Source organism: Canis lupus, chromosome 5 (assembly GCF_011100685.1).
Source record: "Canis lupus familiaris isolate Mischka breed German Shepherd chromosome 5, alternate assembly UU_Cfam_GSD_1.0, whole genome shotgun sequence".
In the NCBI taxonomy this organism is placed as follows: Eukaryota; Metazoa; Chordata; class Mammalia; order Carnivora; family Canidae; genus Canis; species Canis lupus.
Window position 1 is genome coordinate 76,356,546 of NC_049226.1, and position 18,179 is coordinate 76,374,724.

Sequence of the window (18,179 nt, forward strand, 5' to 3'; positions counted from 1 at the left end):
TTCATCAAGTTTGCTGAGAAAGACAGGAAACTGCGGTGATTTTCAGTGTGGTCTGGAAGCTGGTAGACCCCATCCCTGGTGAGGCCTCCATTTATTTCCACTATTGAGCTAGTGAAGTGGTCAGTTGAAGTGCTGCTCATTCTCTTGTAACAAGGAGCCAGAGTATCTTCTGGAACAGGGTTTTAGAAGCCTCCCCGTCAACACAGAAAACCAGTGAGATGGACCATATGCCATTCCAGGTGGAATCTTTTTAGCATAGACCTTTTCCTTTGTTTCTTTCTTTTTTTAATCCACTACCCTAAATCTCATTTGAGATGATCCATTATGTGGGACCTATGGGTGTTGTTCCTGAAATTTTTAAACTCTTGGAAATCTGGATGAAAAAGTGTGTGTACTTCACACCTTTCCTGTTCCAGTTAACCACACTGTGCTGTTCCTGTCACTGCCCAGTAGAGGCCCACAAAATTACCCTCCCTACCACCAGTCCCATCAAATTACTTCACGCATGTGGATGACTTGTCTTGGCCAGTTAACACCGCCTGGCTCCAGCCCATTCTGACAGGCTCTTTGCTCTTTAGCCCATTCTCCCCTTACCTGCACCCACGTCAGGATATTTGTAGCCAAAAGGCTAGTATTTTTGTGAATGTGTACATAATTCTTTAGAAACTAGCCGGTGCAAATAGAGAATCACCGAGCTGGTGGACAGTAGTAGGCGAGGTTTCTCTTATATTGATAGTAACGATGAATATGAATAAACAGCACAAAGTAACTATATTGCTTCCTCAGATCAACTGGGTCAAAGTTCCAAATTGATAATGTAGCATGTGTATTTAAAAATTAGGACAAACAGCTCAGAGCCCTCAGCTAAACTTTATGTGCCATGAACTGAGTCTGAGTGTCCCAGATCTAGTAGGTTCCATAACACTTAAATGAGCCTATAGGAAGTCATGTGCATTGGGCACCTTTGGTGATTAGATGGAATTTCACTGGTCAGAAGCGGCTAAATATAGATTGTGACTAATGAATGAAGAGTGATTATATAAAAATCACTTGCAGTATATGAATTATTTGTGAGTAATCTAAATAATGATCTAATCTAAATTCCTGAGGCTTATACACATTCAGAATCAGTACAGATTTTTCAGTGGCACGTTTTCATTCTGCACTCTCACCTTCGCATTGTGGCCTCATTAAACTGGCAAGATAGGAATGGAGCCCATCTTGACACATAGTTATCAGTGAGCAAAGGGGATGACATGAGACTGAGTTCATAGCAAATAAGTTGCCCTCCCAGAGTTACGGGAGACAGCACAGTGGGAATAAGACCAGAACAGCTTGGTTTTCTGACTGCAGATTGCAGGCCTCTTCCCTGGCAACTTTGTTAATAAGTATGTCACTTCCCCCCTGAGTTGAATCACTTTAGCGGCCCCCTTTTTAACTTTCAGCAATAAAATAGAATAGAATATTGCTCCCTTGGCTGGTTGTCATTTTGAAGATAGCAGATGGGGCTACACTGATCATTCTCCCTTTCCAGGACATCACTCATTTCCCGCACACAGGCTCCTTTGTAGGTGAGGCTCTGGGGAAATTGGACAGTTGCTCACGATCTTCCATGTCCATTACCCAAGTTGCTCTGCTCAAGTATTTTTGACATTCTAAAATGATCACTTTCAGAAGTAATTCTCCTTGAGCTGCGAAGTGTCTCTGCCTGTCTGCCAAAGACTAAGGTTTGCAGAGCCCACACTGCTGTGTCTGAATTAAATTTTCAACAAATCCCATTCAAGCTGTCTGAGAAGAAAAAAAAAACCTTTGATTAGTTTCAAGCAAGAACTTTGAACCTGAGGCTGATCCCAACCTTAAAAGTTGCTCTTCTCCCACATTTTTGTGGTCTTTACTAACTTATTTACTAGCTGTTCGTTCGTTTGTTCTTTCTTTCTTTCTTTTTTTTTTTTTTTTTTTTTAATTCTAGATTCAAGGTATCAATTTTGGGGCACCTGCACAATGTATGTAGCACTGCAGTAGGTGCATATTTTCCTGTTAGAATTTTCGAAACCGAGAGCTCAATGCCCTTTGCCCTCCTTTTATTTCCTACAGATGCTGATTCATATAATTGTGGGCATGATGTAATGCAAAGTCTCTGCAAATAACCAATGACCCAACTCTGATGTGCTCTGCAACTGTAGGTTTTCGTTCATCAAAGTCCCCATTAGTTATATCTCGTCATCTCCCCCAGAAATCCAGGAGATGGAAAAGCAAACGTGAGGGATCAGACTCCGGCAATCGGCCGATCAAGGCTGCTGGGAAGGTTATCATCCAGGATACTGCGTGCCTTCTTCCTGTTCACAAATCACTGGGAGAACTGTACATGTGAGTCTGCCCTGCTTATCACGCAGTCATCATGATCAATGTTGTTTTGTTTCTTTTTTTTTTTAAAGGATTGGAACCCTTTTGGGGCGCCTGGGTGGCTCAGTCATTTAAGTGACTGCCTCTTTTGATTTCAGCTTAGGTTATGATCCCAGGTTTGTGAGATCAAGCCCTGCTTCAGGCTCCATGCTGGGTGTGGAGTCTTGAGACTTCCTGCTTCCCTTTTCCTGACCCTCTGTGGCATGCCCGCCTCCCACCCCCTACTGGCGCATATGTGTTCTCTCTAAAAAAAAAAAAAAAAAAGCATTGGAACCCTTTCTTCAGAATAAATTTTAGGAGGAGACCAGTATATGAGCTTTCTATTGCAGTATATGAGCTTTCTATGCTGCAGTATATGAGCTTTCTATTTCTATTCTATTGCTTGCTATTTCTATAACAAGGTACCACAAACTTAGTGGCTTAAAATAACCTGTATTTATTATCTCAGTTTCCATGGGCCAGGGTCTGGGCATGGCTTAACTGGGTTCTTGCTCAGGTCTCACCAGGCTGAAATCATAGAGGTGGCCAGGTGGTGGTCTTATCCAATGCTTAGAGTCCTCTTCCAAGCTCATGCAGGTTGTTAGCAGAATTTAGTTCCTTGAAGCCATAGAACTTGCTGATTTTCATCTTTGTTACCAGCCGGAGTTTCTCTCTGATGCTTCACTTTCTTTCTCAGGTTTCACCTTTGGTCAGGCCCACCTTAGATAATCTCCCTTTTGACACATTCAGAGTGAACTGATAAATAACTTAATCTTGGGTGTGATAGCTCATCAATATTCACTGGTATCACCCACAACTAAAGGGAGGAGATTATATTAAATGTGTGTGTGAGGGGGACACAAATCTTGGGAGCAGCCTCAGAATTCTGCTTTCCATACCATAATGTAAAACAGTTAAAAGTAGAGCCATTTTGGTTGAAGGGAGTTGGGAGGCTAGTGACTGGCATACAGAAGCTGGCCTGTGGTCACCCTTCTTGAATTGGAACGCATATCAAAAAAGCGTTTATTTTGTAATATGTACACAGCACACCACTCTGTTAGAAACCACAGTGTAGGAACCCTGGGTGGCGCAGCGGTTTAGCGCCTGCCTTTGGCCCAGGGCACGATCCTGGAGACCCGGGATCGAATCCCACGTCGGGCTCCCGGTGCATGGAGCCTGCTTCTCCCTCTGCCTGTGTCTCTGCCTCCCTCTCTCTCTCTCTCTCTCTCTCTCTCTGTGTGACTATCATAAATAAATAAAAATTAAAAAAAAAGAAAGAAAGAAAGAAAGAAAAGAAACCACAGTGTCACACTTATTTAAATTCATTTTCATTGAACCCTTGAGCCTGGGGAAATCCACAAAAAAGCTGGTTGCCAAATTGACATTTGGGGCTGGCTTCCTGTCCTGACTCTGGAGAAGTAAACAATTTCAACTTCCCCAGGTGCAAACCCATAGCCTAATATGAGCTGTAGGTAAGCTTTTTCTCCATGTTATGTAGCAAAGATAAAGCTTAAGGCCAGTGACACCTGGGTGGCTAGTGGTTGAGCATCTGCCTTTGGCTCAGGTTATGAGTCTGCGATCCTGGAATCGAGTCCCACATCAGGTTCCCAATGGGGAGCCTGCTTCTCCCTCTGCCTGTTTCTCTGCCTCTCTCTCTCTATGTATTTCATGAATAAAAAAAAAAAAAACCACCCCACTTACAGCCAACATGGATAAAACATTTTGGGTGACAACTAAAGATGCGGGTTTTAGTTTGTGAAACCAGGGGTAACTAATGTAGAAGATTAGACTAGAAAGAAACTTTTTAATTCTTTTTAAATTTCAGCTTGAATGTGAATGATATTCAAGAAACATGCCAGAAGAATGCCACTTCTGCCTTGCTTGTTGGAAGAAAGGACCTTGTCCAGGTATTGTGCATCCCTTCTGATGGCCATCTGTGAGCTGATGGTTTTCACTTTATAATTTTGGTTTAGTGACATTTTAAGGTGTGCTTCCTATTGTACAATTCCTCTCCCATTTTCTTTGCCGAACTACAGGGCTAGAGCAGCTTTCTAAATCCTTTGGGTTTCTCTCTCTCTCTCTCTCGTTTTAAAAAAATTTTTTTTAAGTAATCTTTACCCTCAATGTGAGGCTTGAACCCATGACCCCAAGATTAAGAGTTGTATGCTTTTCCAACTGAGCCAGCTAGATGCCCCCCTTTGGGTCTTTTTCTTATTAGAGCTTAGCTGAGAGAATCCTAAAGCACATACTGCTAATTTTTTATTACATTCTTTTTCTACTCTGTTACCACGGTGATTGTTACACACATACATGTGGCTATACCTTTGCCATTTACACTCTCAATTCTGTTTTACTGGGGTTTTTATACTTTTAAAAATGATTTGTTTCAGGGGCACCTGGGTGGCACAGTCAGTTGGGCATCTGACTCTTGGTTTCAGCTCAGGGTTGAGAGATCAAGCCCCTTGATGGGCTCTGAGTTCAGCACAGAGTCTGCTTCAGATTTTCTTCTCCCTTTCCCTCTGCCCCTCCTGCTGATGCTCTCTCCCTCTTTCTCAAAGAAATAAATCTTTAAAAAAAAGAAAAAAGTGCTTTGTTTCAAGTAGGTACCTGGCTGGCTCAGTCAGTATAGCATGTGATTCTTTTTTTTTTTTTAGCATGTGATTCTTGATCTTGGGGTTGCGAGTTCAGGTCCTGTGTGTGATATAAAGTCTACTTAAAATTAAGAAATAAATAAATAAATGGGAGGGCACCTGGATAGCTTAGTCAGTAGAACATGTGACACTTGATCTCAGGTTGTAAGTTCACACCCCTGTTGGGTGTAAAGATTATTTAAAAATAGAATCTTTAAGGGTTGCCTGGCTGACTCAGTTGGTTAAGTATCTGACTTTTGATCTCAGCTCAGGTCTTGATCTTAGGGTCATGATTTTACGCCTCACACTGGGCTCTATGCTGGGTATGGAGCCTACTTTTTTTTAAAAAAGAAATGAAATAAAATCTTTTAAAAAAATGCTTTGTTTCATTAAAAGTTTACCAAAGCATTCTCTTAGGTAGAAGCATGTTCAGTTTTGAAATATAATGTAATCTAGCAAAAATGTTAATTTCCTTCATCATTGCAGGAACATCAATATATTAAAGTGAACTCCTATTTTTAAATTTTTTATTATTTTTATTTATTTTTAATTTCTTTAAAAGATTTTATTTATTTATTCATGAGAAACACAGAGAGAGAGAGAGAGAGAGAGGCAGAGGGAGAAGCAGGCTCCATGCAGAGAGAGAGAGAGAGAGAGACAGGCAGAGGGAGAAGCAGGCTCCATGCAGGGAGCCAGATGTAGGACTTGATCCTGGGACTCAATCCCAGGACTCTGGGGCTCATACCAGAGCCAAAGACGGATGCTCAACTGCTGAGCCACCGGACATTGTTCCTATACTACGTGGCTTACCCATTTCAATGTACCATTCAGTGTCTTTTGTTTGTTTGTTTGTTTTTAAAGATTTTGTTTATTCATGAGAGACAGAAAGAGAAAAGACAGAGACACAGGCAGAGGGAGAAGCAGGCTTCTCGCAGGATGCCCGATGCAAGACTCGATCCCAGGACTCCAGGATCACACCTTGAGCCAAAGACAGACGCTCAACCACTGAGCCACCCAGGCATCCCTCCGTGTCTTTTATTTTTTAATTTTTTAATTATTATTATTATTTTTTTAGATTTTATTTCTTTATTCATGAGAGACACAGAGAGAGAGAGAGAGAGAGAGGCAGAGGCACAGGCAGAGGGAGAAGCAGGCTCCATGCGGGGAGCCCGACGTGAGACTCGATTCCAGATCTCTAGGATCAGGCCCTGGGCTGAAGGCGGCCCTAAACCGCGGAGCCACCTGGGCTGCCCTTCGTGTCTTTTAGTATATTCACAGTTTTACAACCATCACAACAGTTTTAGAACATTGCTACAACCTTGAAGAGACCCCCACCCCACTTAGCTTAGCTGTCTCTTGTCAATCCCCTTTTCCCTACCCAGACCTGGGCAACCAGTAGTCTACTTCCTGTTTCTCCTGTGCCCTTTATTCGGTAGTGTGAGGATTCTACTGAGCAATAGAAACTCCTCTATCAGTTTAATTTTTCCCTGTAACTCTCCAAATGACCCAGAGCTAAGACTTTCCCTTGATTTTTATATGATTAAAAAATCCCTAAGATTGCCTTTTTCCTCTTATAAACATTATCAGCTCTCTGCCCAAACCCTTTTAGGTGAGATTGAGACTCAGAGACTGAATTTGTTTCTCTGAGGACTCAGCCACCTCAGTCTGTACATACTAAGAGGGCAAAGTAGAGTAGTAGAAATAGTGCACAATTTATACCAGGAGGTGAAGGTCCAACTTAGCTCCCTAGTGATGGAGCCCTGGGCAGATTATTTCAGGCTTGCCCAGCCTGTGTATATTTATAAGATGAAAACCATAATAATGACCTCATAATGTTGATGAGATTGGCAAATGCAATCCTAAGACCCGAGGTGTTCTGAAAAATCATTCTCTGAGGGAAAATTATTTCCTAAGGTGGTTAAGTTTTTGATATTTTTGTTTAAGTTCTCAGTCAGGCTGGTCTGAAGTTGAAAGACCCTTCCCTTGGGTTCTGACAGCCCCGGATTTAAATTGGGGCTCTTACCTTTTTGGTTTTGTGATCCTGGGTAGCACTTAGTCTTTCTGAACCTCAATTTCCTGGACTGTGAAATAGTCCTGATTCTAGAATCGATTAAGAAAGAAATAAGGTCATATATGTAAAATTCCCCTATCTATATTTGCTAGATGGCAAATACCCAATATATGGGACAGTCACCACTCTGTTCCTATAATTATTGTCATTATTTGTAGCATGCTATTTTAAAGGGATGGAAATGGCATCAGTGTAGATGCTTGAAGAATGTTTTTTTGTTCTTTTTAATGCATGTGTTGATGGTGATGTGTCTACTGTTTTGCAAAGAATTGCAGAAATAAGCCCAAGTGTCATCTATTCCTGTTAAAGCCATTTAGGAAATGTATATTATAAGTAAGGAAGTAATGGGATGCCTGGGTGACTCAATTGGTTAAGGATCTAACTCTTGGTTTTTGGCTCAGGTCTTGATCTCAGGGTCATGAGATCCAGCCCCATGCCAGGCTCCACACTCAGCAGGGGTGAGTGGAGTTCTGCTTGAGGTTTTCTCTCCTTCTCCCTCTGCCCTTCCTGTGTTCTCTTTCTCTCTAAAATAAATAAATGAATCTTAAAAAAAAAAAAAAAAAGAGTTAGGAGTCTTTATGTTCTGTCTCCCTTTCTGATATTTCCCACACATTTCTTCTCCCTTCCCTTATATTCCCTTTCACTATTATTTATATTCCAAATGAATGAGAACATATAATGTTTGTCTTTCTCCGATTGACTTATTTCACTCAGCATAATACCCTCCAGTTCCATCCACGTTGAAGCAAATGGTGGGTATTTGTTGTTTCTAATGGCTGAGGAATATTCCATTGTATACATAAACCACATCTTCTTTATCCATTCATCTTTCGATGGACACCGAGGCTCCTTCCACAGTTTGGCTATTGTGGACATTGCTGGTATAGGGGTGGTGGAAGGGGAGGAGGGCGGGGGGTGAGGATGAATGGGTGACGGGTACTGAAGGGGGCACTTGACGGGATGAGCACTGGGTGTTATTCTGTATGTTGGTAAATTGAACACCAATAAAAAATAAATTTATTAAAAAAAAAAAAAGGTGAGGCAGTAACATGCCTAAATTTTCAGCCAGGGTAAAAACATCCTGTCCTATCCCAGAAAGACATTAACTTCTCTTAGCAACCGTTTGGGTGGGTTATTGTATAGAAACGAAAGTAAACCTCATATATCTTGTTTTATTTATTTTTTTTTATTTTTTTTATTGGAGTTCAATTTGCCAACAGTTAGCATAACACCAGTGCTCATCCCCTCAATTGCCCCCCTCAGTGCCATTCACCCAGTCACCCCAACCCCCCGCCTACCTCCCTTTCCACTCCACTACCCTTGTTCATTTCCCAGAGTTAGGTGTCTCTCATGTTTTGTCACCCTCACTGATATTTTCACTCATTTTCTCTCCTTTCCCTTTATTCCCTTTCACTAATTTTTATATTCCCCAAATGAATGAGACCATATAATATTTGTCCTTTTCCGATTGACTTATTTCACTTAGCATAATACCCTCCAGTTCCATCCACGTCGAAGCAAATGGTGGGTATTTGTTGTTTCTAATGGCTGAGTAATATTCCATTGTATACATAGACCACAGCTTCTTTATCCATTCATCTTTCGATGGACACTGAGGCTCCTTCCACAGTTTGGCTATTGTGAACATTGCTACTATAAACATTGGGGTGCAGGTGTTCCGGCATTTCATTGCATCTGTATCTTTGGGGTAAATCCCCAGCAGTGCAATTGCTGGGTCGTAGGGTAGCTCTATTTTTAACTCTTTGAGGAACCATCGCACACACAGTTTTCCAGTGGCTGCACCAGTTCACATTCCCACCAACAGTGCAAGAGGGTTCCCCTTTCTCCACATCCTCTCCAACATTTGTTGTTTCCTGTCTTGTTAATTTTCCCCATTCTCACTGGTGTGAGGTGGTATCTCATTGTGGTTTTGATTTGTATTTCCCTGATGGCCAGTGATGCAGAGCATTTTCTCATGTGCTTGTTGGCCATGTCTATGTCTTCCTCAGTGAAATTTCTCTTCATATCTTTTGCCCATTTCATGATTGGATTGTTTGTTTCTTTGCTGTTGAGTTTAATAAGTTCTTTATAGATCTTGGATACTAGCCCTTTATCTGATATGTGATTTGCAAATATCTTCTCCCATTCTGTAGATTGTCTTTTAGTTTTGTTGACTGTTTCTTTTGCTGTGGAAGCCTTTTATTTTGATGAAGTCCCAATAATTCAGTTTTGCTTTTGTTTCTCTTGCCCTCATGGATGTATCTTGCAAGAAGTTGCTGTGGCCAAGTTCAAAAAGGGTGTTGCCTGTGTTCTCCTCTAGGATTTTGATGGAATCTTGTCTCACATTTAGATCTTTCATCCATTTTGAGTTTACCTTTGTGTATGGTATAAGAGAATGATCTAGTTTCATTCTTCTGCATGTAGCTATCCAATTTTCCCTGGACTATTTATTGAAGAGACTGTCTTTTTTCCAGTGGATAGTCTTTCCTGCTTTGTCGAATATTAGTTGACCATAAAGTTGAAGGTCCACTTCTGGATTCTCTAATTCTGTTCCATTGATTTATGTATCTGTTCATGTATCTTGTTTTAATCGATACTCCTGTGCTTGAGTATATTAGTGCCACCTATTTTATTCATTTATTAATTTAAAAGATTTTATTCATTTATTTGTGAGAGACACAGAGAGGCAGAGATACAGGCAGAAAGAGAAGGAGGTTCCCTGTGGGGAGCCCAATGTGGGACTTGATCCCAGGACCCTGGGATCATGCCTGAGCTGAAAACAGATGCTCAACTGCTGAGCAACCCAGGTGCCCCAGTGCCACCTAACTTAATTGATTCTTAACATACCTGATGTGGGTTTTTTTACTTGTTTTTCAATATTTTTGTTTATTTTTTTCTTAGATTATAGACTCCTCGATTAAAGTCTGTATTTTCTTCCTTTCAAGTTTCTCACAGTCTAGTATACTGTTTTCCAGTTAGTGGTCATATAATGATGTATTGGTACTAAGAAAGATTTCCCAAAAGTAGTATTCCATTTTTAAAAGTGTGGAAGGAAGGAGGTTCTGTTGATGGCATGATGTTTTTAATATTAGTGTGTACTAAATCTTGGATTTAATAGACACCTAGTGGATATTAGTTTCTTCCTGATGACCCCAAGCCCTAAGAGATTTCAGTTTTGGAGATATTCCTCAGATTTGATGTCAACAAAAAGAAAGTCAAGTCTATTTTGTTCTGGCCTATTTTTCTTCAGCTTTGAGGGTATACTGGAACTTTTGTAATGAAAGCAACAGTTTCCCATTACTTGGGCAAAGGACAGATCTGAAATGTGGTCCAGAATGCTTTTTTCCCCCTCTCTCTGCCTGTTCACTAATGAAGCAGTGGAAGAAATCACTTGAGACAACCCATTGGGGTTAATGCATGGTATCATTTCTTTGAAGTTTGCTTAATAAAAGTTTTTTTTTTAATTTATTTTTTATTGGTGTTCAATTTACTAACATACAGAATAACCCCCAGTGCCCGTCACCCATTCACTCCCACCCCCCGCCCTCCTCCCCTTCTACCACCCCTAGTTCGTTTCCCAGAGTTAGCAGTCTTTACGTTCTGTCTCTCTTTCTGATATTTCCCACACATTTCTTCCCCCTTCCCTTATATTCCCTTTCACTATTATTTATATTCCCCAAATGAATGAGAACATATAATGTTTGTCCTTCTCCAACTGGCTTACTTCACTCAGCATAATACCCTCCAGTTCCATCCACGTTGAAGCAAATGGTGGGTATTTGTCATTTCTAATAGCTGAGTAATATTCCATTGTATACATAAACCACATCTTCTTTATCCATTCATCTTTCGTTGGACACCGAGGCTCCTTCCACAGTTTGGCTATCGTAGCCATTGCTGCTATAAACATCGGGGTGCAGGTGTCCCGGCGTTTCATTGCATTTGTATCTTTGGGGTAAATCCCCAACAGTGCAATTACTGGGTCGTAGGGCAGGTCTATTTTTAACTGTTTGAGGAACCTCCACACAGTTTTCCAGAGTGGCTACACCAGTTCACATTCCCACCAACAGTGTATGAGGGTTCCCTTTTCTCCACATCCTCTCCAACATTTGTTGTTTCCTGCCTTGTTAATTTTCCCCATTCTCACTGGTGTGAGGTGGTATCTCATTGTGGTTTTGATTTGTATTTCCCTGATGGCCAGTGATGCAGAGCATTTTCTCATGTGCTTGTTGGCCATGTCTATGTCTTCCTCAGTGAAATTTCTCTTCATATCTTTTGCCCATTTCATGATTGGATTGTTTGTTTCTTTGCTGTTGAGTTTAATAAGTTCTTTATAGATCTTGGATACTAGCCCTTTATCTGATACGTCATTTGCAAATATCTTCTCCCATTCTGTAGATTGTCTTTGAGTTTTGTTGACTGTATCCTTTGCTGTGCAAAAGCTTCTTATCTTGATGAAGTCCCAATAGTTCATTTTTGCTTTTGTTTCTTTTGCCTTCGTGGATGTATCTTGCAAGAAGTTACTATGGCCGAGTTCAAAAAGGGTGTTGCCTGTGTTCTTCTCTAGGATTTTGATGGAATCTTGACTCACATTTAGATCTTTCATCCATTTTGAGTTTATCTTTGTGTATGGTGAAAGAGAGTGGTCTAGTTTCATTCTTCTGCATGTGGATGTCCAATTTTCCCAGCACCATTTGTTGAAGAGACTGTCTTTCTTCCAATGGATAGTCTTTCCTCCTTTATCGAATATTAGTTGCCCATAAAGTTCAGGGTCCACTTCTGGATTCTCTATTCTGTTCCACTGATCTATGTGTCTGTTTTTGTGCCAGTACCACACTGTCTTGATGACCACAGCTTTGTAGTACAACCTGAAATCCAGCATTGTGATGCCCCCAGCTCTGGTTTTCTTTTTTAATATTCCCCTGGCTATTCGGGGTCTTTTCTGATTCCACACAAATCTTAAAATAATTTGTTCTAACTCTCTGAAGAAAGTCCATGGTATTTTGATAGGGATTGCATTAAACGTGTATATTGCCCTGGGTAACATTGACATTTTCACAATATTAATTCTGCCAGTCCATGAGCATGGAATATTTTTCCATCTCTTTGTGTCTTCCTCAATTTCTTTCAGAAGTGTTCTATAGTTTTGAGGGTATAGATCCTTTACATCTTTGGTTAGGTTTATTCCTAGGTATCTTATGCTTTTGGGTGCAATTGTAAATGGGATTGACTCCTTAATTTCTCTTTCTTCAGTCTCATTGTTAGTGTATAGAAAAGCCACTGACTTCTGGGCATTGATTTTGTATCCTGCCACGCTACCGAATTGCTGTATGAGTTCTAGCAATCTTGGGGTGGAGACTTTTGGGTTTTCTATGTAGAGTATCATGTCATCGGCGAAGAGGGAGAGTTTGACTTCTTCTTTGCCAATTTGAATGCCTTTAATGTCTTTTTGTTGTCTGATTGCTGAGGCTAGGACTTCCAGTACTATGTTGAACAGCAGTGGTGAGACTGGACATCCCTGTCTTGTTCCTGATCTTAGGGGAAAGGCTCCCAGTGCTTCCCCATTGAGAATGATATTTGCTGTGGGCTTTTCATAGATGGCTTTTAAGATGTCGAGGAATGTTCCCTCTATCCCTACACTCTGAAGAGTTTTGATCAGGAATGGATGCTGTATTTTGTCAAATGCTTTCTCTGCATCTAATGAGAGGATCATATGGTTCTTGGTTTTTCTCTTGCTGATATGATGAATCACATTGATTGTTTTACGGGTGTTGAACCAGCCTTGTGTCCCAGGGATAAATCCTACTTGGTCATGGTGAATAATTTTTTTAATGTACTGTTGGATCCTATTGGCCAGTATCTTGTTGAGAATTTTTGCATCCATGTTCATCAGGGATATTGGTCTGTAATTCTCCTTTTTGGTGGGGTCTTTGTCTGGTTTTGGAATTAAGGTGATGCTGGCCTCATAGAACGAATTTGGAAGTACTCCATCTCTTTCTATCTTTCCAAACAGCTTTAGGAGAATAGGTATGGTTTCTTCTTTAAACATTTGATAGAATTCCCCTGGGAAGCCATCTGGCCCTGGACTCTTGTGTCTTGGGAGGTTTTTGATGACTGCTTCAATTTCCTCCCTGGTTATTGGCCTGTTCAGGTTTTCTATTTCTTCCTGTTCCAGTTTTGGTAGTTTGTGGCTTTCCAGGAATGTGTCCATTTCTTCTAGATTGCCTAATTTATTGGCGTATAGCTGTTCATAATATGTTTTTAAAATCGTTTGTATTTCCTTGGTGTTGGTAGTGATCTCTCCTTTCTCATTCATGATTTTATTAATTTGAGTCTTCTCTCTCTTCTTTTTAATAAGGCTGGCTAATGGTTTATCTATCTTATTAATTCTTTCAAAGAACCAACTCCTGGTTTTGTTGATCTTTTCCACAGTTCTTCTGGTCTCGATTTCGTTGAGTTCTGCTCGTATCTTTATTAACTCCCTTCTTCTCTTGGGTGTAGGATCTATTTGCTGTTTTTTCTCTAGCTCCTTTATGTGTAAGGTTAGCTTTTGTATTTGAGTTCTTTCCAGTTTTTGAATGGATGCTTGTATTGCGATGTATTTCCCCCTTAGGACTGCTTTTGCTGCATCCCAAAGATTTTGAACGGTTGTATCTTCATTCTCATTAGTTTCCATGAATCTTTTTAATTCTTCCTTAATTTCCTGGTTAACCCTTTTATCTTTTAGCAGGATGGTCCTTAACCTCCACGTGTTTGAGGTCCTTCCAAACTTCTTGTTGTGATTTAGTTCTAGTTTCAAGGCATTATGGTCTGAGAATATGCAGGGGACAATCCCAATCTTTTGGTATCGGTTCAGACCCGATTTGTGACCCAATATGTGGTCTATTCTGGAGAAAGTTCCATGTGCGCTTGAGAAGAATGTGTATTCAGTTGAGTTTGGATGTAAAGTTCTGTAGATATCTGTGAAATCCATCTGGTCCAGTGTATCATTTAAAGCTCTCGTTTCTTTGGAGATGTTGTGCTTAGAAGACCTATCGAGTATAGAAAGAGCTAGATTGAAGTCACCAAGTATAAGTGTATTATTATCTAAGTATTTCTTCACTTTGGTTAATAATTGATTTATATATTTGGCAGCTCCCACATTCGGGGCATATATATTGAGGATTGTTAAGTCCTCTTGTTGAATAGATCCTTTAAGTATGATATAGTGTCCCTCTTCATCTCTCACTACAGTCTTTGGGGTAAATTTTAGTTTATCTGATATAAGGATGGCTACCCCTGCTTTCTTTTGAGGACCATTCGAATGGTAAATGGTTCTCCAACCTTTTATTTTCAGGCTGTAGGTGTCCTTCTGTCTAAAATGAGTCTCTTGTAGACAGCAAATAGATGGGTCCTGCTTTTTTATCCAGTCTGAAACCCTGCGCCTTTTGATGGGGTCATTAAGCCCGTTCACATTCAGAGTTACTATTGAGAGATATGAGTTTAGTGTCATCATGATATCTATTCAGTCCTTGTTTTTGTGGACTGTTCCACTGAACTTCTTCTTAAAGGGGAATTTTAAGAGTCCCCCTTAAAATTTCTTGCAGAGCTGGTTTGGAGGTCACATATTCTTTCAGTTGCTGCCTGTCTTGGAAGCTCTTTATCTCTCCTTCCATTTTGAATGAGAGCCTTGCTGGATAAAGTATTCTTGGTTGCATGTTCTTCTCATTTAGGACCCTGAATATATCCTGCCAGCCCTTTCTGGCCTGCCAGGTCTCTGTGGAGAGGTCTGCTGTTACCCTAATACTCCTCCCCATAAAAGTCAGGGATTTCTTGTCTCTTGCTGCTTTAAGGATCTTCTCTTTATCTTTGGAATTTGCAAGCTTCACTATTAAATGTCGAGGTGTTGAACGGTTTTTATTGATTTTAGGGGGGGATCTCTCTATTTCCTGGATCTGAATGCCTGTTTCCCTTCCCAGGTTAGGAAAGTTTTCAGCTAGAATTTGTTCAAATACATATTCTGGCCCTCTGTCCCTTTCGGCGCCCTCGGGAACCCCAATTAAACGTAGGTTTTTCTTTCTCAGGCTGTCGTTTATTTCCCTTAATCTATCCTCATGGTCTTTTAATTGTTTGTCTCTTTTTTCCTCAGTTTCCCTCTTTGCTATCAAGTTGTCTTCTATGTCACTCACTCGTTCTTCCACCTCGTTAACCCTCGTCGTTAGGACTTCTAGTTTGGATTGCATCTCATTCAATTGATTTTTAATTTCTGCCTGATTAGCTCTAAATTCTGCAGTCATGAAGTCTCTTGAGTCCTTTATACTTTTTTCTAGAGCCACCAGTAGCTGTATAATAGTGCTTCTGAATTGGCTTTCTGACATTGAATTGTAATCCAGATTTTGTAACTCTGTGGGAGAGAGGACTGTTTCTGATTCTTTCTTTTGAGGTGAGGTTTTCCTTCTAGTCATTTTGCTCAGTGCAGAGTGGCCAAAAGCAAGTTGTATTGGGAAAAAGAGAAAAAGAGAGGAGAGAAAGAAGGAAAGAAAAGAGAAAGAGAAAAAAAAGGGAAGAAAAAAAAAACGAAAAAAAAAAAAAAGAAGAAAAAGAGAAAGAAAAAGAAAGGAGAAAAAAAGGGGGGTGGGGGAAGGAAACAAATCAAAAAGCAAAACAAAACAAAACAAAACAAAAAAAAAAAGAACCACGGGGGAGTATCTTCTGATTCTGTGTACTTTAAGTCCCTTGGCTTCTCCTGGAAGTTGTCAGTCTAGCTGGTGTTCTGGGGGAGGGGCCTGCTGTGCTGATTTTCAGGTGTTAGCAGTTGGGGGAGCTGCTGTGCCCCTCCTGGTGCAGGGCTCAGTGGGGGTTGTTTACCCCGTGAGGCCGCAGGAGGAACAGCCCCAGTGGCGGGGCAGCTCTGGAAACCTGGATTCAGCTCCGGCAGTAACTCCGCCTGCAGGGCCTAGAGGCTCCGGGGCGGGGCCGCTGATCTGCTCAGCTCGGGGCAGGAGCGTCCTTGCTGTCCTGGGCCCTCCCGGCCTCTGCCTGTCCCGGGGGAGGCGGGATCCTGGGCTGTGTCCCGGCGCCCTGTGCTCCGGGGCCTGCGCTGGTGGATTCGCGCTCCCCGGCCGCGCAACCCCCTCCGCGGAGCTGCCGCCCGAGCACCCCGAGCTGCTCCTGGAACCGCGCAGCCCCCTCCGCACGGAGCCTCTTCCTCTGCCCGAGCCCCTCCGAGCTGCTCCGGGTCCGCCGGTCCCGCCGTGCGCGCTGCAGCCCTTAGGGAGCTCGGCGCACTCTCCTGGGCGCGCAGTTGCTCTGTTACTGTCTCAGGGAACCCGAGGGCATCCCCGCCCTCCTGGGTCCTGCTCCAACTCCCTGGAGCCCCTTTCCGCCCGGGAAGGTTGGTGCAGTTCCTGCTCCTCCGGGTCGGGGCTCTCCTGTCCTGGGGACACTCGCCCCGGCCTCAGCCCGGCTCCTCGCGGGGCCCCCCTTGGAGGCCTTTGTTTCTTTACTTCTTTTTCCCCCGTCTTCCTACCTTGGTAGAAGCGTGAACTCTTCTCACTGTTGCATTCCAGGTGTTCTCTCTTTAATTCTCAGGCCGAATTCATAGATTTTCAGGATGATTGGAAGGTTTTCTAGGTAATTTGGTGGGGACAGGTGATTTGGAGACCCTACTCTTCCGCCATCTTGCTCCTCCCCTCTTAATAAAAGTTTTTAAGACTAGTGGTTCTCGAGCATTACAGTCCCCAGAGTATTGTGTTAAAATGCAAATTTGATTTGATATATCTGGAAGGGGGCTTCATGTTCTCAGTTTTTATTGCCCTGAGAGCATCAAGGCTGTAGGCTGTGTGTGGAGGAGAGGTGAGGTTCTTTCATGTTTCCTGGTCCTGTCCTGACCAGTCTGACTTTGAGTGTTTCTCTTCAATCTGTTCCAGGTTTGGTCGCTGGCTACAGTTGCTACAGATCTTTGCCTTGGTCCGAAGTCTGACCCAGATTTGGAAACACCCTGGGCTCGACATCCCTTTGGGCGACAGCTGCTCGAGTCCTTGTAGGTTTTAAGAGCTAAATGTGAGGAAAACGAGTAATATAAATTTTAGGTCTTTTAAGCATTTGTAAGCGTTTTCATCGAAGAGGTCTGAGAATGGGCAAAAGTGAGATCTTTCACGTTAATGCTACAATAATATCTGTGCAGAACTAACATAACAGAAGGAAGTATACAGTATTTGTCATTTACAACAGGGATTTGAGACTTGTGTCCTTTAGAGATTTGTGCTTTAGCCCATAAGTCACACCAGTCTGAACACAGGAGTTTGAACTCTTGAAATGGTAAATTTCTTGAGTGCTATAGAGCTTTGCCTCCAAGAGCAGATTCTCTAATTCCATGTTGACTTACGCATTTTTCAAGGGCAATGATATTTTTCACCCTATTTGGCAGTTTATGGAAACACCAAATTTGTGTTGGATTTATTGCACTGAAATGTGGCAAGCTGGAAATACAATGTGAAAATGGTTTACCACAAAAAAAAAAAAAAAAGAAAAAAAAGAAAATGGTTTACCACAGATCATACCACTCAAACCTTTATACTGTGAGGCTCAGAGCCTGATAGAGAAGCTCTAATTCCTTCAGGTAGAGGATTGCTTGACTTACTTGTTAAGGCTGGACGTGGGACCTATGCTGAAGCTTCAGTTGCAAATGGTGATGCAGGGATGATAATGGTTGTTCTGTCCACATCACATAAGGCTCAGATATGATGGTGTGAAAACACTTTAAGAGATACTAGACATTAGTTGGTAGGAAAGTATCAGTATCATTCCATTCCCAAAGGCCAAGTTGCTCTGATCACTACCTCACATCCTGGTTAATAATCCTAAAAGGAGCAAAGAGGATGTAAGTACCTAAAAGGTAAAAATATTCCTTGTTATTCTTATTTAATAACTCATATCCGTAATTCCACATTTGAGTCTATTTCCAGCTCTCCATACTGTGGTGGTGGTGGTACAGTGTTCTGAGCACCTTCACATAGCATTGGTTATGAGTGAAGAGTGATTCTTGGAGTTGGGGAGACCAGGAGCACATGCATGGTTTCATTCAGTTGTTAGTTTAGTCCACTTAGTTCTTGGGG

At 41.7% G+C, this 18,179-nt stretch overlaps 1 protein-coding gene across 3 annotated transcripts in view; it reads left to right on the plus strand.

Moving 5' to 3' along the window:
* Nucleotides 1–18,179, plus strand: part of WDR59 (WD repeat domain 59) — a 103,790-nt gene that overhangs the window by 74,539 nt on the left and 11,072 nt on the right. For all 3 annotated transcript variants that reach the window (XM_038538327.1, XM_038538328.1, XM_038538329.1), the window contains 3 exons: nucleotides 2,234–2,367; nucleotides 4,208–4,289; nucleotides 16,992–17,104. In XM_038538327.1, coding sequence (XP_038394255.1) covers nucleotides 2,234–2,367; nucleotides 4,208–4,289; nucleotides 16,992–17,104 — 329 coding nt within the window. The remainder of the gene's footprint in view (nucleotides 1–2,233; nucleotides 2,368–4,207; nucleotides 4,290–16,991; nucleotides 17,105–18,179) is intronic.